At 43.0% G+C, this 24511-nt stretch overlaps 1 protein-coding gene across 5 annotated transcripts in view; it reads left to right on the plus strand.

The window, feature by feature from the left end:
• The window catches only part of pikfyve (phosphoinositide kinase, FYVE finger containing), a 159104-nt gene that overhangs the window by 108627 nt on the left and 25966 nt on the right, over positions 1-24511 (plus strand). For all 5 annotated transcript variants that reach the window (XM_068035853.1, XM_068035855.1, XM_068035854.1 and 2 more), the window contains 8 exons: positions 7002-7073; positions 17577-17748; positions 17878-18056; positions 21958-22071; positions 22164-22272; positions 22398-22552; positions 22953-23043; positions 23643-23697. In XM_068035853.1, the coding sequence (XP_067891954.1) occupies positions 7002-7073; positions 17577-17748; positions 17878-18056; positions 21958-22071; positions 22164-22272; positions 22398-22552; positions 22953-23043; positions 23643-23697 (947 nt within the window). The remainder of the gene's footprint in view (positions 1-7001; positions 7074-17576; positions 17749-17877; positions 18057-21957; positions 22072-22163; positions 22273-22397; positions 22553-22952; positions 23044-23642; positions 23698-24511) is intronic.

The following is a 24511-nucleotide window of genomic DNA, read 5'->3' on the forward strand; positions in this document are numbered from 1 at the left end:
GAGTGAAAGAATTTGGGAGCCAAATTCTGCATGCTGATAGTGGAATGCTGTTTTGCACAAGCTGCAGAATTTTGTTGGATCACACATGGCAGGCAACAGATCGGCGACACTTAGAGTCTGCAACCCATCGCAGCAGAAAGCGAACCTCTGACACCACACTGCTGGAAAATGAACACACAAAAAATCAAGCAACGATTTAATCTCTTTTTAAGAAGTCGACAGAGAGCTCAGAAAATAGTCAGTTGGTTACACTGGGACTTGTGGATGCTTCTGCATTTTCCAGCATTCCATTGGAAAGGCTTGATCATCCAAAGCTGCAGATATTCATTAAATGTATCGTGCAAAATGGTAGTTGCTTGCCAAATGCAAATAAACTACAACAGTACAATCTACCAAAGGTCTTTGCTACACATTGTGAGGAGATGAAGTCTCAGATTAACGCATGCGAGTCTTTCGTAATTATTTTTTATTTAGAGATACAGCACTGAAACAGGCCCTTCGGCCCACCAAGTCTATGCCGACCATCAACCACCCATATGTACTAATCCTACATTAATCCCATATTCCTACCACATCCCCACCTTCCCTCAATTCCCCTACCACCTACCTATACTAGGGGCAATTTATAATGGCCAATTTACCTATCAACCTGCAAGTCTTTGGCTGTGGGAGGAAACCGGAGCACCCGGCGAAAACCCACACGGTCACAGGGCGAACTTGCAAACTCCGCACGGGCAATACCCGAATCGAACCAGCTGCAGCTGTGAGGCTGCGGTGCTAGCCACTGTGTCCAACTGTGTGCTGCATGTTTTTGATTTTATGTCTGGTAAGGCCAAAGGTGTCCAGTCAGGAAAGCTAACAACAGTTAGCAGACTGCATCCATTTAGAAACTGTTAATTACACAACAGTTTCCCAAGTGATAATCAAAACGGTTTCAAAATACAGTGCAGATTTCAGCAAAGTGTCTGCTTTCATTAGTGACAATGCAATTTACATGACAAAGTCTTTCAAATCTGTGCTCCAAGATGTAAAGCCTAATGCTGTCCATGTTACATGTAATGCACATATAATTTCTCTTGCCATTGAACTGTGAAAAAGCAAGTTTGGTAAAGTTGACAAACTGGTCCGCTACATTAAAAAGATCTTCAAACACTGCCTAGCCACGGACTTCGATACAGGCAACACATTGCAAGTACGGCTGAAATGGGGGAACAAAACATTGCCCTTCCTCCAGAGCCAATAATTGCATGTTGGAGTTCTTGATTTCAGATAGTACAGTATTATGAAGCTCACCTGAAATACTACTCAGACTTTGTCTCAGAAGAGCTCACACTGACACCAAAAACACAGGTTTTAACAGACAGTGTAACTCTTCTAAACGACGCTGAGCTTAATGAGCAGGTTCAGTTCGTTACCAAGAATGCTACATGACTGATGGATTTAATCACTTGGTTTGAATCTCAACATGTCAAAATCCACAAAGCTTATAATAAAGTATTGGATGTACTGTTTTGGGCTGAAGCAGTCAAATGCACAACACTCTGATGATGCTGAATTTAATGCCTGTGCTCAACAGGTGTTTTCGTGCACAGCAAAGAAACTCAAACAATATTATTGCTAAGGGGAAGAGTCAAGCAGTGAGGAGGAAGCAGCTCAAAGGTTTCAACAACCTTCTGCGGCTTTCCTGAAAGCTGGGTGTATCTTGGACCCTGAACAAATGTACCGAGCACCATAGAACCGTAGAAAAGTTACAGCGCAGAAAGAGACCATTCAGTCCATCATGTCTGTGCTGGCTGAAAAAACTAGCTGCCCATTTTAATCCCACCTTCCAGCACCTGGTCTGTAGCCTTGCAGGTTACAGCATTTCAGGTGCAGGTCAGGTACATTTTAAATGAGTTGAGGATTTCTGCCTCCACCTGCCGATCCGGGCAGCGAAATCCAGATACCAACCACCCTCAGGGTGAAAACATTTTTCCTCATGTCCCCTCTACTCCTTCTACCAATCATATTAAATCTGTACCCCCTGGTAATTGACCTCTCTGCTAGGGGAAAACAAGTCCTTCCTGTCTACTCTATCTAGGCATCTCATGATTTTGTACACCTCGATTAATTCACTCCTCAGCCTCCTCTGTTCTACGGAAAACAACCCTAGCCTATGCAACTTTCAAGCCCTGGAAACGTTCTTTTAAATCTCCTCTATACTCTATCCTGTAATGTAGTGACCAGAACTGTATGCAATACTCCAGCTGCGGCCTAACCAGTGTTTCATACAGTTCAGGCATTACATCTCTGCTTTTGTATTCTATACCTCGGCCAATAAAGGAAAGCATTTCATATGCCTTCTTCACCATTTTATCTACCTGTCCTGCCACCTTTAGGGACCTATGGAAATGCTCTCCAAGGGCTTTCACTTCCTCCACCCCTCTCAATATCCTCCCATTTATTGTGGGTTCCCTTGCTTTGTTTGCCCTCCCCAAATGCATTACCTCACACTTCTCCAGATTGAATTCCATTTGCCACTTTTCCGCCCACTCAAGCAAACCATTGATATCATTCTGGAGTCTACAGCTCTCCTCTTCACTATCAACGACACGGCTAATTTTTGTGCCATCTGCAAATTTCCCAATCGTGCCTCACACATTTAAGTCTAAATCATTAACATATACCACAAACAGCAAGGGACCCCATTTTTGGCCCTCTTTAAGTCAGGTTTCCGTTATAGTAATGATACCGTATTGACATGTGTCTATCTATGCCCTCAGCTCCTTGGCTTTATTTGCTATACTTCTTGCATTTAAATAAATACCTTTTAACACTGCCAAATTCCTGTGCTGCACACTTTTTAACTTTTGCTTCTTCTGTCTTTCAGAGTCACTCGCTAATTTTCTGCCTCCCGTTCCCTGCCCTGAATTTGTCCTATCTGAAACTGCCCTCAGGTTCCCATCCCCCTGCCAATCTAGTTTAAACCATCCCCAACAGCACTAGCAAACCTTCCTGCAAGGATATTTGTCCCAATCCTCTTCAGGTGTAGACAGTCAGCCTTGTACAGGTCCCACCTTCCCCAGAACCAGTCCCAATGCCCTAGAAATCTTAAGTCCACCCTCCTGCACCATCTCTCCAACCATGCATTCATCTGATGTATTCTCATATTTCTATACTCACTAGCATGTGGCCTCAGGAGTAATCCAGAGATTACTACCTTTGAGGTCCTGCTTGCTAATCTCTTTCCTAACTCGCTAAACTCAGCCTACAGGACCTCATCCCTTTATCTACCTATATTGTTGGTACCAATGTGGACCATGACCTCTGGCTCTGCACCCTCGCCCTCCAGAATGCTCTGTAGCCGCTCGGTGATATCCATGACCCTTGCACCAAGGAGACAACATACAATCCTGGAATAATATCTGCGACCACAGAAACCCCTAACTATCGAATCCCCGACCACTATTGCTCCCCTGTCTTTTCTGCTCCCTTGCTGCACAGCTGAACCACCCATGGTGCTCTGGTTGTGACTCTCTCACTCTGCAGAGAAACCGTCTCTCCCATCAGTACTCCGAACTGAATACCAGTTAGAAAGTGGGATGCCCTCCGGGGACTCCGGCAGTACCTGCCTTGTCTTCCTTGTCTGTCTGGCCGCCACCCAGTCCCTCTCTGCCTGCACTGTGTAAACCTGTGGGCTGACCACCTCCTGAAACATGCCATCCACGTGTATCTCATTCTCGTGAATGCACCTCAGTGACTCCAGCTGCTCCTCGAGTTCCAAGGTTCGGCGCTCAAGGTTTTGCATTTGGTGGCACTTTCTGCAGTTGTCCAGGACATGGTTAGGGTCCTGGAGTCCCCTCATGGCACAGGATGTGCATTCAATGGATGTGAGCAGCCCTGCCATGGCTCGAATTATTTATTTACTGCACCATCTGTTGATGGTGGATTTAAACTTGTTTAATGCGATTCCTGGCTTTGACCAGGACTGTAGGTTGGAGATTCCTGCATATTAAGGTATTGCCAAAGAAGCAGATTGTACTTAGCCTGTGACGTACTTTTGAAACTCTGTGGAATGCAAAATCCCCCACTTTGCAAGGCTAACCTGGTGCCGTCTGACAATTCCAACAAACTGTGGACGCAGAGAGAGCTGTGTCTAAGTACGGACAGGTGTTCACAGCGCAGAGACAAGGAATGAGGGAAGAGACAGTTGCAGGTTACCCCATGCTCACATTCAACCACCGACTTCATTGAGTAAAGAATGTGACCTGTTTACAGTCAACTTTTTACAATAGTATACAATAAATGCCATGTGAAATCACAAACCTCTCTTGTCTTTTTTTTGTTTTAAATTGATCATTTTCACGGTTTGTTGCGACACTGAAATTTATGATTCAAATACATGAAATCGTGACGTTCACAATTCTTTAAAATGCTGTGACTGAAGTTCGTCAAATTTGGCTGTGAATTTGGTAAGGCCCTATTTATAGCACAGTATATGCTTCAAAGTTGTTTAACTCAAATTATCTGACTAAATTCCCACTTTGTATGACTTATTTGTTCAGTTCAAAATGTTGGATTCTCTTTAATGTAAAAATTCACAGACTTAAGAGTAGTCCATGGCCTGCGATTTGCTGTTGGGGCGAAGCAAGGCTTTTTGCAGTTGAACTTGAAAGCCTCACTGCGCGATCTAGCCATCTCTGTGGCAAGATCATTACCTCTTCTTACTGTGTAGTGGATTGCAGCGTACTTTCATGCAGATTCCTAGTATGGAGCTGTTATCATGCTATCAAAGCAGCCAATTGCATTAATGCATGTTCACAGGCAGTCAACCAGGAAATGAAAAATACGAAAGTAAAATCACTTTTTAAAGATTTTACATTGAGAAAAATAAAGATTGGGACATGCGCATTGGGTGAAGGTAGAAGTTGAAATATTCTGAAAAAACTTTTCAAATTATTTTAAAGTTTAGTTTTTTTAAAAATCGAATAATTAATCATATTTAACATTAAGGCATTTAACAACACTCCACAAATATGATTTTGTTTTTCATGGCCAGATCTTTTTTTCACATATTACTCACATCACTGTTAGAAGCCCAGCTGCACCTGATTGAACAAGGTGCAACTTTTTGGGAGTTTTCTAACAGCAATGAGAGATCAGAAAAGGGGAAGTTCTTGTTACATCAATTGATTTCCGTGATTTCTGGCTGTGGAGTTGTGGGGAGGTGGGTGGGTCGCTGCACTGCACAGCCCTCTGGCAGAGCAGTGAGTAAAAGACTGCAACTTCAGGATTTCCACTTTAATCTGCCCATGTGTTAAATCCTGAAATTGCAGTCAGTTTCAGAGGGGTTTTGATGGCAAATACTGACAATTCACCATCAAACCCCCAACCCACCTGTATGTACTTGGTTTAGCTGAGTGAATAAAGAAACGTTGCAATAGCTTATAACAGTAATGTTTAATGTGCATTTAATGTATAGTCACCAATATAGCACAGTGGAGTCGTGTTGTGACGCTTTGTATTGTATAGGGTATGTGCTGTGGATTCAGACATCAGTTCTAACTTGATCGATCACTATTCGTAGCTTAACTGTACAAGAAGTATTAAGTAGAGGAGAGACATTCCGTCATTAAATACAAATGAGAGCAATCAACCATGCTGCCCTTCAGCATTTTATTACGTCAAAGGCACTATATAAATGCAAATTGTTGTTCGATTGCTAGAGGCTTCCTCTAAAGCAGCATTAAAGAAGGAACTTGCATTTCTGTAACACCTTTCATGACCTCAGGATGTTACAAACTGGTTCACAACAAATGAAATGTATTTATTGCAGTAATCTAGGCAAATGTAGCAGCCAATTTGTGCACAGACAGCAATGAAACAAATGAGCAGATAATATTGTAGTGATGTTGATTGAGGGGTAAATATTGGCCAGAACACTGGGTGAACTCCCTTGCTGCACTTTGAATAATGTCATGGCTTATTTTAATCCACTTGAGAAGACTGACTAGGTCTTAGTTTAATGCCTCATCTGAAAAATGGCACCTCCAACAGTGCAGCACTTAATTCAGTATTGCACTCAAGTAAGATCTTGGATTAAGCGCTGAAGTCTTTGATGTGGAGCTTGAACCCACTGACTTCTGAATCAGAGGTGAGAACCCTACCACTAATTGGTGACACCATTGAGGCAGAGACTAAAGAGCAACTTGCTTGTTTGCACACTCATGGTTAATGGGGTCAAAAAAAAGATATTTAGTTCTCTAAATGAGAAATAAAGTAAACGTATTGTAGGTGGTGACCTTCCACAGGTTTGAGGCCTTTCCAATTGCTAGTAAGTTACTATGAAATATGTGAATTTATGAATAGCAGATGATAGGTGCCAACTGTTTTTGATTTCAGGCTTAGCATTTATTAAAGTTCCAGTAAATTCCTAATATTGTACCTTTCATTAATTTTGTAGGTAGCCTTTCAAAACCCATATTGTTTTTGATCTAATTGGGTCCCACAACTGTGAAATATTTTACAGGTCTGGCAGCATCTGTGGAGAGAGAAGCAGAGTTCACGTTTCAGGTCTGTGACCTTTCATCAGAACAGGTCATAGACCTGAAACGTTAGCTCTGCTACTCTTTCCACAGATACTGCCAGACCTGCCAAGTATTTCCAGCACTTTCTGTTTTTATGTCAGATTTCCAGCATGCGTAGTATTTTGCTTTTATTGAAATATTTTCATGCAAGCTTTCTTCATTTCTGCAAGACAAAGTTTATACAAAATTCTTTTGCTAATAAATTATATGGGATGAGTGAAATGGTTCATTTACAATCTTTTGTCTAGATATAGTTTCTCTGAGAAGTCATTTGCTGCCACGTTGTTATGCATTACCAAAATTAAAACAGGGCTGTAAATAGTTCCTATACGTATTAAGTATGCACCTGAAGGATTGTAATTTTAAATATTCAAGATTAATACAGACCTTATTTTGTCAAATGTTAATTATTGATTGTTGTGTTTATACTTTTAGGATCGTCACAATGGAATTTTATGGAAAAAATGATCTGACTTTGGGAATATTTTTAGAAAGATATTGCTTTAGGTGAGTGTGGTGGTCTCCACGAATTTTACTTAATTAATTTCACTAATTTTACAGATATATCTCCAACTTTTATTCTGGACAAATATAGCATTTAGATTGTTTGTTTTTATTAAATTCTATGTTAATTCTGCGCTCAGGCACTCAAACCCAAGTGTGGCAGCAAGATTATGTTCTTAAAACTGTGTCTGAAACTGAAGTTGCATTGGTCCATATATTCCCAATATCCTGTTCATGTGCCTGGTTCCTTTTTAAAAAAAAATAAGCTAATTTTTAATTATGCAGCATCTAGCATGCTCATCTATATGTTTGTCTTCAATGTATGAACTGATATTCATTAGTTTTGCCACTATTACTTTGACTTCAATAACTTGACAGTTGATAAATGATTAAAAAAAACAGATATATCATAAGGGAGTAGTCTGACCAGAACAGGTATTAAAATGGAGACAAATCTTTTGTTTCTGGAATTCCGTTTCAATTTAATCTGACTGTAATACTGGATAAGACATATACAACATTAATGTGCCTCACTTGATCAGAGGTTGAAGGTTGGGTATCTGGTGCTGGATATGAGGCTTTGATTGTGAACAGAGATTTATAACAAAATAGAGGTGCATACAGTTGATTGGGTTATCAAAACAGAATGCTACAATTGTTACTGATCCTGAGATGGTATTTATAGCAAACTCTAATTTGTAACTGGTTTCTTGCTACTTATGTAGCCAAGCCATCTTTATCTGGAGCCAAGTGAGAAGAAGCCCAGCCTCAGGTGATAGATCCCATTAATGAGCCATACATTTTGTTCACCAACTAGTGGGAAAAATACAGCAGAGCAAATTTGCAAGGAAATAAGAGAGATACAAAAACTATAGGGTAGCAATAATGGGGGACTTTATCCTAAGTTAGATTGGGATAGTAATAGTGTAAAGGGCAGAGAAGAAAGAGTTTTTGAAGTGGGTTCAGGAAAATTTTCTAGACGAGTTTGTTTCCGGCCCAACGAGGAAGGAGGCGTTGGTGAAACTGGTTCTGGGGAATAGGTAGGTCAAGTGGATCAATTGTCAGTAGTGGAACATTTAGGGAACAAGGATTATAGTTTCATGAGTTTTGGTTAGTGATGGAAAAGGACAAGGGACAAGCTAGAGTAGAAATTGGAGGAGGGCCAATTTCAGTGGGGTGAGAACGGATCTGGCCAGGTAAATTGGAATCAAAGATTGGCAGGTGAACTGTCTTTAAAGAAGAGGTGGTTCAGGTACAGTTGAGGTACATTCCCACAAGGGGAAAAGGGCAACCAAAGCTAGATCTATCTAGATGATGACAGAGAGTACCATGTAGCAGAAAAAGGGTGTGAAAGGCAGATGTTGGTTTAATATTACACGTGAGAACCAGGCTGAATATAGAAAGTTCAGAGGTGAAGTGAAAAAGGAAATGAAAGGCAAAAACAGTGAGAAGAAACAGGCACCTAACATAAAAGGGAAGCCAAAAGTTTTCTATAGGCATATAAATAGTAAAAGGGTAGCAGGAGGAGGAAAGGGGCAGATAAGGGACCAAAAAGGAGATCTATGCATGGAAGCAGAGGACATGGCTAAGGTACCAAATGAGTACTTTGTATCTATCTTTACCAAGGAAGATGTGAAAGTCACAGTGAAAGAGGAAGTACTTGAGACACTGGATTAGCTAAAAGTTGATAAAGAGCAGGTGTTAGAAAGGTTGGCTGTATTTAAAGTTGATAAAGATAAGGCTGAAGCATTTGCAACAATCTTCAGCCAGAAGTGCCGAGTGAATGATCCATCTCGGCCTTCTCCTGAAGTCCCCAGCATCACAGATGCCAGACTTCAGCCAATTCGATTCACTCCGCGTGATATCAAGAAAAGACTGAAGGCACTGGATACTGCAAAAGCTGTGGGCCCTGGCAATATTCCAGCAATAGTACTGAAGGCCTGTGCTCCAGAACTTGCCGCAACCCTAGCCAAGCTGTTCCAGTGCAGCTCTAACACTGGCATCTACTCTGCACTGTGGAAAATTGCCCAGGTATGTCCTGTACACAAAAAGCAGGACAAGTCCAACCCGGCCAATTACCGCCCCACCAGTAAAGCGATGGAAGGTGTCATCAACAGTGCCATCAAGCAGCACTTGCTTAGCAATAACCTACTCGGTGACGCTCAGTTTGGGTTCCGCCAGGGCCACTCAGCTCCTGACCTCATTACAGCCTTGGTTTAAACATGGACAAAAGAGCTGAACTCAAGAGGTGAGGTGAGTGACTGCCCTTGACATCAAGGCACCATTTGACCGAGTATGGCAACAAGGAGCCCTAGTAAAACTGAGGTCAATGGGAATCAGGGGGAAAACCCTCTGCTGGCTGGAGTCATACCTAGCGCAAAGGAAGATGGTTGTGGTTGTTGGAGGTCAATCATCTGAGCTCCAGGACATCACTGCAGGAGTTCCTCAGGGTAGTGTCCTAGGCCCAACCATCTTCAGCTGCTTCATCAATGACTTCAGAAGTGGGGATGTTCACTGATGATTGCACAATGTTCAGCACCATTCATGACTCCTCAGATACTGAAGCAGTCCGTGTAGAAATGCAGTAAGACCTGGACAATATCCAGTCTTGGGCTGATAAGTGGCAAGTAACATTCGCGCCACACAAGTGCCAGGCAATGACCATCTCCAACAAGAGAGAATCTAACCATCTCCCCTTGACATTCAACAGCATTACCATCGCTGAATCCCCCACTATCAACATCCTAGGGCCTACCATTGACTAGCAATTGAACTGGAGTGGCCATATAAATACCGTGGCTGTAAGAGCAGGTCAGAGGCTAGGAATCCTGAGGTGAGTAACTCACCACCTGACTCCCCAAAGCCTGTCCACCATCTACAAGGCACAAGTCAGGAATACTCTTCACTTGCCTGGATGGGTGCAGCTCCAACAACACTCAAGAAGCTCGACACCATCCAGGACAAAGCAGCCCGCTTGATTGGCCCCCCATCTACAAACATTCACTCCCTCCACCACCGACACACGGTGGCAGCAGTGTGTACCATCTACAAGATGCACTGCAGCAATGCACCAAGGCTCCTTAGACAACAGCTTCCAAACCCGCGACCTCTACCAACTAGAAGGACAAGGGCAGCAAATACATGGGAACACCACCACCTGCAAGTTCCTCTCCAAGTCACACACCATCCTGACTTGTAACTATATCGCCGTCCCTTCACTGTCGCTGGATTAAAATCCTGGAAATCCCTTCCTAACAGCACTGTGGGTATACCTACCCCAGATGGACTGCAGCGGTTCAAGAAGGCAGCTCACCACCACCTTCTCAAGGGCAATTAAGGATGGGCAATAGATGCTGGCCTGGCCAGCGTCGCCCACATCCCATGAATGAATAAAAAAAAAGTCACCAGGCCCAGATAGGAGGACGCTAATGGAAGTAAGGTTGGAAATTGGAGAGGTACTGACCGTAATCTTCCAATCCTCCTGAGATACAGGGTGGTGCCAGAGGACTGGAGAATTGTAAATGTTACACCCTTGTTCAAAGAAAGGGTGTAAAGATAAACCCAGCAGCTACTGGCCAGCCAGTTTAACCTTGCTGGTAGGAAAATGTTTAGAAGCGATAACCCCGGGACAAAATTAACAATCCCTTGGACAAGTATAGATTAATTAACAAAAACTATTATGGATTTGTTAAAGGCGAACCATGTTGAACTAACTTGATTGAGTTTTTGATGAGTAATGTAGTTGATATGCATCATGTACGTGGACTTCCAAAAGATGTTTGATAAAGTGATACATAGTAGGCTTGCCAGAAAAGTTGAAACCCATGGAATAAAAGGGGCAGTGGCAGCATGGATGCGAAGTTGGCTGAGTGACAAGGAACAGAGTCGTGGTAAATGGTTGTTTTTTGATCTGGAGGAGGGTACACTGTGGGGTTTCCTAGTGGTTGGTATTCAGGCCACTGCTTTCCTTAACATTTCATTAATGACCTCGACTTGGGTGTACAGGGCACAATTTCAAAATTTGCAGATGACACAAAACATGGAAGTACTGTGAGGAGTGAAGTGATGGACATCAAGAGAACATAGGCTGGTGGAATGGGCAGAGAGGTGGCGGATGAATTTTTTTGCAGAAAAATTAAGAAGTGATATATTTTGGTGGGAAGAATGAAAAACAATCTGAAATCAAGAGTACAGTTCCAAAGGGGGGCATGAACAGAGACACCTAGGGGGAGATGTGCTTAAATTGTTGAAGATGACCGGGCAGGTTGAAAAATGGTTTAAAAAAGCATTCAGGATCCTGGGCTTTTTAAATAGAGGCATACAATATGAAAGCAAGGAAGTTATGATGAATCTTTCTAAAACACTGATTCGGCATCAATTGGAAAATTTGGTCCAATTCTGTGCACCGTGCTTTAGGAAGGATGTAAAGGCTTTAGAGAGGGTCCAGAAAAGATTTGAGAATGATTCCAGGGTTGAGGGACTTCAGCTACATGGGTAGATTGGAGAAGCTAGGGCTGTTCTCCTTCGGGAAGTGAAGGGTTGAGAGGAGATTTGATAGAGATGCTCAAAATCACGAGGGTCTGGACAGAGTAGATGGAGAGAAACTGTTCCCATTGGCGGAATGATCAAGAACCATAGGGAACCAATTAAAATCAACAATAACAGGAGGGAGGACTTTTTTACACCGTGAGTGGTTAGAATCTGGAATGCACTTGCTTGATTGTCTGGGGGAGGCAGATTCATTCATGGCTTTCAAAAGGGAATTAGATAAACACCTGAAGAGAGGAAAATTGCAGGCTACGAGGAAAGGGGGGAGGGGGGAGTGGGATTAGCTGTGTTGGCTGTTGCAAAGAACTGTCACAGACATGACAGGCCAGGTTGTCTCCTTTTGTGCTGTCGTCGTCTTCTTTGGCCTCCTTGTCTATAGAGACAATGGGTAAGTACCTGGAGGTGGTCAGTGGTTTGTGAAGCAGCGCCTGGAGTGACTATAAAGGCCAGTTCTAGAGTGACAGACTCTTGCACAGGTGCTGCAGATAAAATTGGTTGTCAAGGCTGTTACACAGTTGGCTCTCCCCTTGCGCTTCTGTCTTTTTTCCTGCAACTGCTCAGTCTCTTCGACTCGCCACACTTTAGCCCCGCCTTTATGGCTGCCCGCCAGCTCTGGCGATCACTGGCAACTGACTCCCACGACTTGTGATCAATGTCACAGGACTTTCATGTCGCGTTTGCAGACGTCTTTAAAGCGGAGACATGGACGGCTGGTGGGTCTGATACCAGTGACGAGCTCGCTGTACAACGTGTCCTTGGGGATCCTGCCATCTTCCCTGCGGCTCACATGGCCAAGCCATCTCAAGCGCTGCTGGCTCAGTAGGGTCTATATTCTGGGGATGTTGGCTGCCTCGAGGACTTCTGTGTTGGAGATACGGTCCTGCCACCTGATGCCAAGTATTCTCCGGAGGCAGCGAAGATGGAATGTAATGAGACGTCACTCTTGGCTACATACGTTGTCCAGGCCTCGCTGCCGTAGAACAAGGTACTGAGGACACAGGCTTGATACACTCGGACTTTTGTGTTCCGTGTCAGTGCGCCATTTTCCCACACCCTCTTGGCCAGTCTGGACAGAGCAGTGGAAGCCTTTCCCATGCGCTTGTTGATTTCTGCATCGAGAGACAGGTTACTGGTGATAGTTGAGCCTAGGTAGCTGAACTCTTGAACCACTGCCAGAGCATGGTCTCCGATATTGATGGTGGAGCATTTCTGACGTCCTGTCCCATGATGTTCATTTTCTTGAGGCTGATGCTTCGGCCAAATTCGTTGTAGGCAGCCGCAATCCTGTCGATGAGTCTCAGCCGACGCTCTTCAGTGTGAGATGTTAACTCAGCACCGTCAGCAAAGAGGAGTTCCCTGATGAGGACTTTCCGTACTTTGGTCTTCGCTCTTAGACGGACAAGGTTGAACAACCTGCCCCCTGATCTTGTGTGGAGGAAAATTCCTTCTTCTGAAGACTTGAACGCATGTGAGAGCAGCAGGGAGAAGATGATCCCAAACAGTGTAGGTGCGAGAACACAGCCCTGTTTCACGCCACTCAGGATAGGAAAGGGGTCTGATAAGGTGCTGCGTTGCTGAATTGTGCCTTTCATATGGTCATGGAATGAGGTGATGATACTTAGTAGCTTTGGTGGACATCCGATCTTCTCTAGTAGTCTGAAGAGACCACGTCTGCTGACTAGGTCAAAGGCTTTGGTGAGATCAATGAAAGCAACGTAGAGGGGCATCTGTTCTTCAAAGAACCAAGAACAGTACAGCACAGGAGCAGGCCATTCGGCCCTCCAAGCCTGCGCCGATCTTGATGCCTGCCTAAACTAAAACCTTCTGCACTTGCGGGGACCGTATCCCTATATTCCCATCCTATTCATGTATTTGTCAAGATGCCTCTTAAACGTCGCTATCGTACCTGCTTCCACCACCTCCCCTGGCAGCAAGTTGCAGGCACTCACCACCCTCTGTGTAAAGAACTTGCCTCGCACATCCCCTCTAAACTTTGCCCCTCTCACCTTAAACCTATGTCCCCTAGTAACTGACTCTTCCACCCTGGGAAAAAGCTTCTGACTATCCACTCTGTTCATGCCGCTCATAACTTTGTAAACCTCTATTATGTCGCCCCTCCACCTCCATCGTTCCAGTGAAAACAATCCGAGTTTATCCAACCTCTCCTCATAGCTAATGCCCGCCAGACCAGGCAACATCCTGGTAAACCTCTTCTGTACCCTCTCCAAAGCCTCCACGTCCTTCTGGTAGTGTGGCAGCCAGAATTGCATGCAATATTCTAAGTGTGGCCTAACTAAAGTTCTGTACAGCTGCAGCATGACTTGCCAATTTTTATATTCTATGCCCCGACCGTTGAAGGCAAGCATGCCATATGCCTTCTTGACTACCTTATCCAACTGCGTTGCCACTTTCAGTGACCTGTGGACCTGTATGCCCAGATCTCTCTGCCTGTCAATACTCCTAAGGGTTCTGCCATTTACTGTATACTTCCCACCTGTATTAGACCTTTCAAAATGCATTACCTCACATTTGTCCGGATTAAACTCCATCTGCCATTATTCCACCCATTCTCCAACCGATCTATATCCTGCTGTATCCTCTGACAATCCTCATCACTATCCGCAACTCCACCAACCTTTGTGTCGTCCGCAAACTTACTAATCAGACCAGCTACATTTTCCTCCAAATCATTTATATATACTACAAACAGCAAAGGTCCCAGCACTGATCCCTGAGGAACACCACTAGTCACATCCCGCCATTCAGAAAAGCACCCTTCCACTGCTACCGTCTGTCTTCTATGACTGAGCCAGTTCTGTATCCATCTTGCCAGCTCACCTCTGATCCCGTGTGACTTCACCTTTTGCACCAGTCTGACATGAGGGACCTTGTCAAAGGCTTTACTGAAGTCCACATAGATAACATCCACTGCCCTTCCTTCATCAATCATCTTTGTCACTTCCTCAAAAACTCAATCAAATTAGTGAGACACGTCCTCCCCTTCACAAAACCATGCTGTCTCTCGCTAATAAGTTTGTTTGTTTCCAAATGGGAGTAAATCCTGTCCCGAAGAATCCTCTCTAATAATTTCCCTGCCACTGACATAAGGCTCACCGGCCTATAATTTCCTGGATTATCCTTGCTACCCTTCTTAAACAAAGGAACAACATTGGCTATTCTCCAGTCCTCTGGGACCTCACCTGTAGCCAATGAGGATGCAAAGATTTCTGTCAAGGCCCTAGCAATTTCTTCCCTTGACTCCCTTAGTATTCTGGGGTAGATCCCATCAGACCCTGGGGACCTTTTCTACCTTAATGTTTTGCAAGACACCCAACACCACCTCCTTTTCGATAGTGAGATGACTGAGACTATCTACAGTCCCTTCCCTCGGCTCATCGTCCACCAAGTCCTTCTCTTTGGTGAATACTGATGCAAAGTACTCATTTAGTACCTCGCCCATTTCCTCTGGCTCCACACATAGATTCCCTTCTCTGTCCTGGAGTGGGCCAACCCTTTCCCTAGTTACCCTCTTGCTCATTGTATATGTATAAAAAGCCTTGGGATTTTCCTTAATCCTGTTTGCCAATGACTTTTCATGACCCCTTTTAGCCCTCCTGACTCCTTGTTTAAGTTCCTTCCTATTGTCTTTATATTCCTCAAGGGATTCATCTGTTCCTAGCCTTCCAGCCCTTACAAATGCTTCCTTTTTCTTTTTGACTCGGCTCACAATATCCCGCGTTGTCTAAGGTTCCCGAAACTTGCCAAACTTATCCTTCTTCCTCACAGGAACATGCTGGTCCTGGATTCTAATCAACTGACGTTTGAAAGACTCCCACATGTCAGATGTTGATTTACCCTCAAACAGCTGCACCCAATCTAAATTCTTCAGTTCCTGCCTAATATTGTTATAATTAGCCTTCCCCCAATTTAGCACCTTCACCCAAGGACTACTCTTATCCTTATCTACTAGTACCTTAAAACTTATGGAATTATGGTCACTGTTCCCGAAATGATCCCCTACTGAAACTTCGACCACCTGGCTGGGCTCATTCCCCAATACCAGGTCCAGTACGGCCCCATCCCTAGTTGGATTATCTACATATTGTTTCAAGAAGCCCTCCTGGATGCTCCTTACAAATTCTGCCCCATCCAAGCCCCTAGCACTAAGTGAGTCCCAGTCAATATAGGGGAGGTTAAAATCACCCACCACTACAACCCTGTTACCCTTACATCTTTCCAAAATCTGTCTACATATCTGCTCCTCTACCTCCCGCTGGCTGTTGGGAGGCCTGTAGAAAACCCCCAACATCGTGACTGCACCCTTCCTATTCCTGAGCTCCACCCATATTGCCTCGCTGCACGACCCCTCCGAGGTGTCCTCCTGCAGTACAGCTGTGATATTCTCCTTAACAAGTAATGCAACTCCCCCACCCCTTTTACATCCCCCTCTATCCTGCCTGAAGCTTCTAAATCCAGGAACTTTTAGCTGCCAATATTGTCCTTCCCTCTACCAAGTCTCTGTAATAGCAACAACATCATAGTTCCAAGTACTAATCCAAGCTCTAAGTTCATCTGCCTTACCTGTTATACTTCTTGCATTGAAACAAATGCACTTCAGACCACCAGTCCCGCTGTGCTGCGCAACATCTCCCTGCCTGTTCGTGTGCTGTCACCATTCTATGATTTACCACTTTCCTAACACCCCACAGATGATCAAATAAGCAATGAAACAGGACATTCCCTATGCTCTGTGACCATCTGAATGGTCACTAAAAAGCAATTGGTCAAGGTTGAATTATATAGATTGCATGAATATTCTCATTTTTGAGTTTTACTCAATGATACCTTACTATGGTCCTAAATAAATAAATTACCAACATAATTGTAATGTTAGTTCCCTAAGATTTGTTAAATTAACACCTAAATGGCTGTTAATTCAAAATTACTTTTGGAATTAACAGGTTTCTGGATTCCACTTCAAACTGTAACGGAACAAAGTTTTAGTTATTTTTGCAGTTCTTTAAGAAGCTTAGTTTGTGCTGCTGTAGATATCTTCAGGTGTTTAATCCAACAAATGACTACTGCGTACTAATGAATACTTCTGCCCATGGCCTCTATTCATTGCTCTGCTAATACCTCATTAATTCAGCAATTCCTGAGTTGATATCTTAATTATATTTTTAGGCTTTAAAAGTTTAATTGTTTCTGAATTGTGGTATAATTGTTTTGTTTTAATGTTTGTGTCTGCATGCAAAATTTAAAAATTGAGTGTTTCAATGTAAAGGGACTGACTGGTTTGTTGAACCTAATTTTCCTGTTATTAAAAAATATTTTTCTTTTTCAGTACTTGTATTTGCAGTTACAAGTTCAGGTTTAAGAGATAACTGAAGCTCTCTTGTGGCTTATGTTAGTTACAGAATCTGAATTGCAGCACTTCAAGGGGCACAAAATAACTTATGCAAGAAATATTCTTTCCCATTTATAAAGCAATGTATGCAATACATTGGGCATTTGTTGTGGCTGTTAGGTAAGGATGATTAGAGTGGATGATTCTTTACAACAAATCAATAAACTTTAAGTCGTGAACTAAGCCATTAATCGAATGAGGAATTTGTTTAATCGGGTAAGGGAATTTTTCCTTACTGGTTTGCATACATATTTGATTATTTTATTCGGCTGCACTACTTCGTACTTCAGTCCTTGGCAATAGATAATATAATGCTTAGTTTTGAAGAACAGACACAACTGAACATTTGTAGCATTCTTGAAACATTTAATCATGGGAAAAGCCACTGCAATGCAGTTTTCATGAAAAAGTCAACAGAATCACAGAGTGGGATCCCAAAATACTAACCAAAGGTCCAAAATGCCGTATAATAAAAATGAACTATGAATCACAAAACCCTTATGGCTTTAAATATTTAATGTTTGATTTATTTCCATTTTTTTTCATTACAGACCCTCCTATCAGTGTCCCAGTATGTTCTGTGAAACACCTATGGTACACCATATACGTCGTTTTGTGCATGGTAATGGCTGTGTACAGATTGTATTAAAAGAGCTGGATTCACCTGTTCCTGGCTACCAACACACAATCCTAACTTACTCCTGGTGCAGAATATGTAAACAGGTATTTAAGAATAATCACTTAGCTGAAGATAACCATTTCATAAAGTTAAATAGTGTTCAACAAGCATTTATACCATATGCATAGATTTTTGTTTTTGCAGTGTGTGTGATATATTGTATATTATTGTAGGTAACTCCAGTGGTTCCGTTCTCCAGGGACTCTTGGTGCATGTCCTTTGCCAAGTATCTGGAGTTAAGATTCTATGGCCATCAGTATACCCGTAGAGCAAATGCAGAGCCTTGTGGTCATTCTATGCACCATGATTATCACCAGTATTTCTCCTACAATCAGATGGTTGCTTCTTTCAGGTAAATAAGAGACCAGTCTAGTATGTTTTAGCCTGCTGTACTGATAATCAGTGTTTTTTAAATCAAGATTTAGCTTGATGAAACTTCTTAGAATAATTTAATGTTTAGGCAAGCATATAATTTTTTTTTTATTCATTCATGGGTTGTGGGTGTCACTGGCTATGCCAGCATTTATTGCCCATCCCTAATTGCCCTTGAGAAGGTGCTGGTGAGCTGCTGCCTTGAACCGCTGCAGTCCATGTGAGGTAGGTACACCCACAGGGCTGTTAGGAAGGGAGTTCCAGAATTTTGACCCAGCGACAGTGAAGGAACGGCGATATAGTTCCAAGTCAGGATGGTGTGTGACTTGGGGAACTTGCAGGTGGTGGTGTTCCCATGCATCTGCTCATGTCCTTTGAGGTGGTAGAGGTCGTGGGTTTGGAAGGTGCTGTCTAAGGAGCCTTGATGCGTTGCTGCAGTGCATCTTGTAGATGGTACACACTGCTGCCACTGTGCATCAGTGGTGGAGGATGTGCATGATGTGCCAATCAATCGGGCTGCTTTGTTCTGGATGGTGTCGACCTTCTTGAGTGTTGTTGGAGCTGCACCCATCCAGGCAAGTGGAGAGTATTCTATCACGCTCCTGACTTGTGCCTTGTAGATGGTGGACAGGCTTTGGGGAGTCAGGAGGTGAGTTACTCGCTACAGGATTCCTAGCCTCTGACCTGCTCTTGTAGTCACAGTATTTATATGGCTACTCCAGTTCAGTTTCTCGTCAATGGTAGCCCTTAAGATGTTGATAGTGGGGGATTCAGTGATGGTAATGCTGTTGAATGTCAAGGGGAGATGGTTAGATACTGTCTTGTTGGAGATGGTCATTGCCTGGCACTTGTGTGGCGCAAATGTTACTTGCCACTTATCAGCCCAAGCCTGGATATTGTCCAGGTCTTACTGCATTTCTACACGGACTGCTTCAGTATTTGAGGAGTCATGAATGGTGCTGAACATTGTGCAATCATCAGCGAATATCCCCACTTCTGACCTTATGATAGAAGGAAGATCATTGATGAAGCAGCTGAAGATGATTGTGCCTAGGACACTACCCTGAGGAATTCCTGCAGTGATGTCCTGGAGCTCAGATGTTTGACCTCCAACAACCACAGCCATCTTCCTTTGCGCTAGGTATGACTCCAACCAGCAGAGAGTTTTCCCGCTGATTCCTGTTGACTCCAGTTTTGCAAGGACTCCTTGATGCCATACTCGGTCAAATGCTGCCTTGATGTCGAGGGCAGTCACTCTCGCCTCACCTCTTGAGTTTAGCTCTTTTGTCCATGTTTGAACCAAGGCTGTAATGAGGTCAGGAGCTGAGTAGCCCTGGCGGAACCCAAACTGAGCATCACTGAACAGGTTATTGCTAAGCAAGTGCTGCTTGATGGCACTGTTGATGACACCTTCCATCGCTTTACTGATGATTGAGAGTGGACTGAGGGGCGGTAATTGGCCGGGTTGGACTTGTCCTGCTTTTTGTGTACAGGACATACGTGGGCAATTTTCCACATTGCTGGGTAGATGCCAGTGTTGTAGCTATACTGGAACAACTTGGCTAGGGTTGCGGCAAGTTCTGGAGCACAGGTCTTCAGTACTATTGCCGGAATATTGTCAGGACCCATAGCCTTTGCAGTATCCAGTGCCTTTAGTCGTTTCTTGATATCACGCGGAGTGAATCGAATTGGCTGAAGTCTGGCATCTGTAATGCTGGGGACTTCAGGAGAGGGCCGAGATGGATCATCCACTCGGCACTTCTGGCTGAAGATTGTTGCAAATGCTTCTGCCTTATCTTTCCCCGTCGTTGAGGATGGGGATATTTGTGGAGCCACCTCCTCCAGTTAGTTGTTTAATTGTCCACCACCATTCACGACTGGATGTTGCAGGACTGCAGAGCTTAGATCTGATCCATTGGTTATGGGATTGCTTAGCTCTGTCCATTGCATGCTGCTTATGCAGTTTGGCATGCTATTAGTCCTGGGTTGTAGCTTCACCAGGTTGACACCTTATTTTGAGGTATGCCTGGTGCTGCTCCTGGCATGCCCTCCTGCACTCTTCATTGAACCAGGGTTGGTCTCCTGGCTTGATGGTAATGGTAGAGTGGGGCATATGCCAGGCCCTGAGGTTACAGATTGTGGTTGAGTACATGTCTGCTGCTGTTGGCCGACTGCGCCTCATGGGTGCCCAGTTTTGCATTGCTAGATCTGTTCGAAATCTATCCCATTTAGCACGGTGATAGTGCCACACAACACGATGGACGGTATCCTCAATGTGAAGGCGGGACTTCGTCTCCACAAGGGCTGTGCGGTGGTCACTCCTACCAATACTATCATGGACAGAAGCATCTGTGGCAGGCAGATTGGTGAGGACAAGGTCAAGTATGTTTTTACCTCGTGTTGGTTCCCCCACCGCCTGCCACAGATCCAGTCTAGCAGCTATGTCCTTTAGTACTCGGCCAGCTCGGTCAGTAGTGGTGCTACTGAGCCACTCTTGGTGATGGACATTGAAGTCCCCCATCCAGAGTACATTTTGTGTCCTTGCCACCCCTCAATGCTTCCTCCAAGTGGTGTTCAACATGGAGGAGGACTGACTCATCAGCTGATGTAGGGCGGTAGGTGGTAATCAGTACAAGGTTACCTTGCCCATGTTTGACCTGATGCCATGAGACTTCATGGGCTCAGGAGTCGATGTTGAGGACTCCCAGGGCAACTCCCTCCCTACTGTAGACTACTGTCCCGCCACCTCTGCTGGGTCTGTCCTGCCGGTGGGACATTATCGTTAAGGTATGATTCCGTGAGCATGACTATGTCAGGCTGTTGCTTGACTAGTCTGTGGGGCAGCTCTCCCAACTTTGGCAAAATCCCCAGATGTTAGTAAGGAGGACTTTGCAGAGTCGACAGTGATGGGTTTGCCGTTGTCGTTTCCGGTGCCTAGGTCGATGCCGGGTGGTCCGTCCGGTTTCATTCCTTTTTATTGACTTCATTGCGGTTAGGTACAACTGAGTGGCTTGCTAGGCCATTTCCGAGGGCATGTAATAGTTAACCACATTGCTGTGGGCATTCTTCAATGCTGGATAGTTGATTGTTCATAATGGAAGATGTGAAATATTCCTATTCTTATAGTTTAATGCAAATCATCTTGTGAGCATGGCATATTTAGTAAATTAATTCACCCATTGTTATAAAAACACTTGAGCCAAAAAAAGGTCTAATTTCCATCTATAAGAATATCTGTCCCCATGTTTTTTGTTACTTGATGTGCTTTGTCAATCACTTGCCTTACTTGTGAAGCACCAACACTTGTATTCAGAGTGTTCAGAAGAATGATTACTGGCCTGAACTAGTCTGATTTATTCATTGCCTGCAGAATACATTGGCTGTCTAATAGCCTGACCCTATTGTATTGTGGTCATGGTGACATCCTCGTTAACTTCAATATCCCGTACATAATGGAATATAACTGCTCAATCTGCATTTCTAAAACTGCGGTCAAAGCTTTTTTGTGGACAAAACAGGATTGCCTTGAAGCCTGTAGAATATGAAAAAGTTGGAAGGATTCAAATTCACTGCTTTATTTCAGCCAGAAAGAATAACAGTGTGAGAGGAAATTGGTACCCGCCCTCTTCCACCTAATGTTCACCAGGAATGACCATTTTACAAAAATATTTCTACCCAAGTAAAGCAGTAACTTGTAATGGAAATTGCAGAATATTATTTTTCGGTTCAGCTTCATGATTTTTTCCCCCTGTTTTTTAATTGAGTTACTATAGTGACATTTTAAACATGTATAGTAGCGTCATTTCTCAGATACGATGTTTACAATTGATTTGTTATTGCTGCTGTTGATTCACAAATGTGGTAACTTTTTGTTCTACCAGCTTTGCTCCCATTAGAATGCTTGAAATTTGCCTTCCACCACTAGAAATATACATCAAACATCAAATGGTATCAAAGCAATTGATTATTCAGGACTTGAAGGATTTTTCACAAAAGTAAGTTTGAACCCAAATGGAAAACAATTGCTTCTGCTTGCTCAGGGATAGTTTGATTGAGATGATTACTAACAAAAAAATCCATTATTCAGCGTATCACAGATCTACTCGGCAGTAGACGATCGCCTTGTCTCCCTGAAAACTGATACCTTCAACAAAACAAGAGAAGAAAAAATTGAAGATTTGTTTGCACAGAAAGAAGTAACTAACTTTTTCACACCAGTTTGATCATGGGCATGTGTAAAATTGTGTTTGAAGCAATGCCAATTTCCTTATAATTATATCTATTCCTTCTGGAGGCTGAATTGTATTATTTATTGATGCAGATGGAAGAGGCTGAGTTTCGAAACTGGGTTGAGAAAACTCAGGCAAGGTTGCTGTCCTCCTCAATTGACAACCCTCAGCAGTTGCTATTTGTGGATGACTGCTTAATTACCAAGAAACAGAATTTGTGCGAGCTATTACAGGCTTGGAATAACAGGTGGGGTCAGGGTGACTTTAATCACTTCAAGTACTTATAGTTCATAGTGATGGATTTTAATAGACAATTGTATAATATATAGTGACCACAGAGGTTAGTTGCACAATAATGCAAGGTTATGATTATATCAGTAAATAACAGGTATGACTGGATAAATATAAGGTTATCAAGTACTCGTAGTAGTGACAGCTTGTTATTGATAAGATACATCATATGTGGTCATGCCAGTTGATTAACAAGATTATTTAATTGCTGAATGTCTAATTTAGTTGATGCAATTACTAAAGGCCTGGTATGTCTTAATTTGCCAAAAGATGCATTCTGTTTAGGTAGCACAGTAGGTCCTATTTAATTTTATAGCACAGCACTGTAAATTATTCTTAAAAGCACTTTATTGTAGACTGCAGGATCTATTTCAACAAGAAAAAGGACGGAAGCGACCAACAGTACCACCAAGTCCTGGCAGATTGAGGTCAACTGAAGAAACCAAGGTATTCAACTTCTTGATAATTGAGTTAATACAAATAAGTCAATGTGTGCACCATCTGAAGTGATCATTCTTCTTCCCTTTTACTCCGTTTACAGTTTGCATTTTGGCCCTCTTTGCTTCAGATGTCAACCTGTCCTGAGGTGACCCTTTTTTCTTTCCTGACCCCAAAGATTGTTACCAGCAAAGCAAAAGTGATTTTTCTGGATCTGAGGCGCACATTCCCACTAATACAAAAGTAAAATACTGCAGATGCTGGAAATCCAAAATAAAACACAAAATTCTAGAAATACACAGCAGGTCTGGCAGCACATATGGAGAAAAAAACAGCATTAACGTTTCAGGTCAATGACCTGATGAAAGGTTTTTTAGTTTGCGGTCTTGTGTGGGTTTTAGGGTTTCCATCTTTATGCTTTGCATTTTTGATCTATAGGATTCTAATGTTCAGTAAAATGTGTAGCATGTTCTAAGCAAAATGTTACATACAGATGTGATGCCAATTACCTGACTTCTAATGAACTTACTGTTGACCATTTATGGATCTTTCAAACATAGTTTTTGATTTCCATTTGTTTCATGGTGTGTTTTTATTGTCTTTCACAGAGCAGTGATACTTCTCCACGCAATTCTTCCTCAGGATTACAGAATGGAGACAAAGGTTTGACTTGCCATTTTCAAAATCTGATTAGTTTGGAAGATCATTTATTATGTCTGAACTTAAACCAAGCATCACTATCAACATGGACTTTCCGTACTTTGGCCATAATCATGTTCTTAATTAATAAAGCCACCTGACTACCCAGTAGATCCTCTGTGGTATTTGAAGTATTCAATTGCACAGATTCTGGTATATCTAATGTTTAGTTACTATTATTGCTCCTTTACAGGAGCTGGACTCAAACTGCAGGAAGCTTAACAGTGCTCTGTGCTGGTAGGCTATATCATTTGGCTGGTTAAATTTCCCAATCTTTAGAGTGAAGTAAGTCTGCTGAAAGAGAAGACTGAAAAGATTTCAAACAGACCTTTCCAGTTTGCTGCTGTTTAGTAAAGATTGCCTGAAACCTAGATTTGGAAGGTTGAAGTACGAACTTATTTGTGTGTGTGTGTGCGCACGCACGCGCATGCGCGCGTCCACCTGTGAGGAACTCCCTGGCCTTCGCTTGGCAATAACTCACAATGACATATCTGTGCTAACTGTCAGTTGAGAATTGAGGGTGCAAATGTTTTATCTATGGCACAATACTGCACCACTACCCTGCTCAAAAGGTTGTGTAACCATTTCTTTTGTCTCTTCTCAAAACATCATCTTCAATATGATCAGAAATCGCAGTTGTATTGTGTTCACTATAGAATGAAGATCTCTGATCTCTTTATATCATCATTCCTCTGTTACACATATTGGTAGATATGTACTTTCGAATGCACCATGTACTCATTTATCAGGTGGAAACAATCTACAAGCATAAGTTTAA

Source organism: Heterodontus francisci, chromosome 7 (genome assembly GCF_036365525.1).
Source record: "Heterodontus francisci isolate sHetFra1 chromosome 7, sHetFra1.hap1, whole genome shotgun sequence".
NCBI classification, from domain to species: Eukaryota; Metazoa; Chordata; class Chondrichthyes; order Heterodontiformes; family Heterodontidae; genus Heterodontus; species Heterodontus francisci.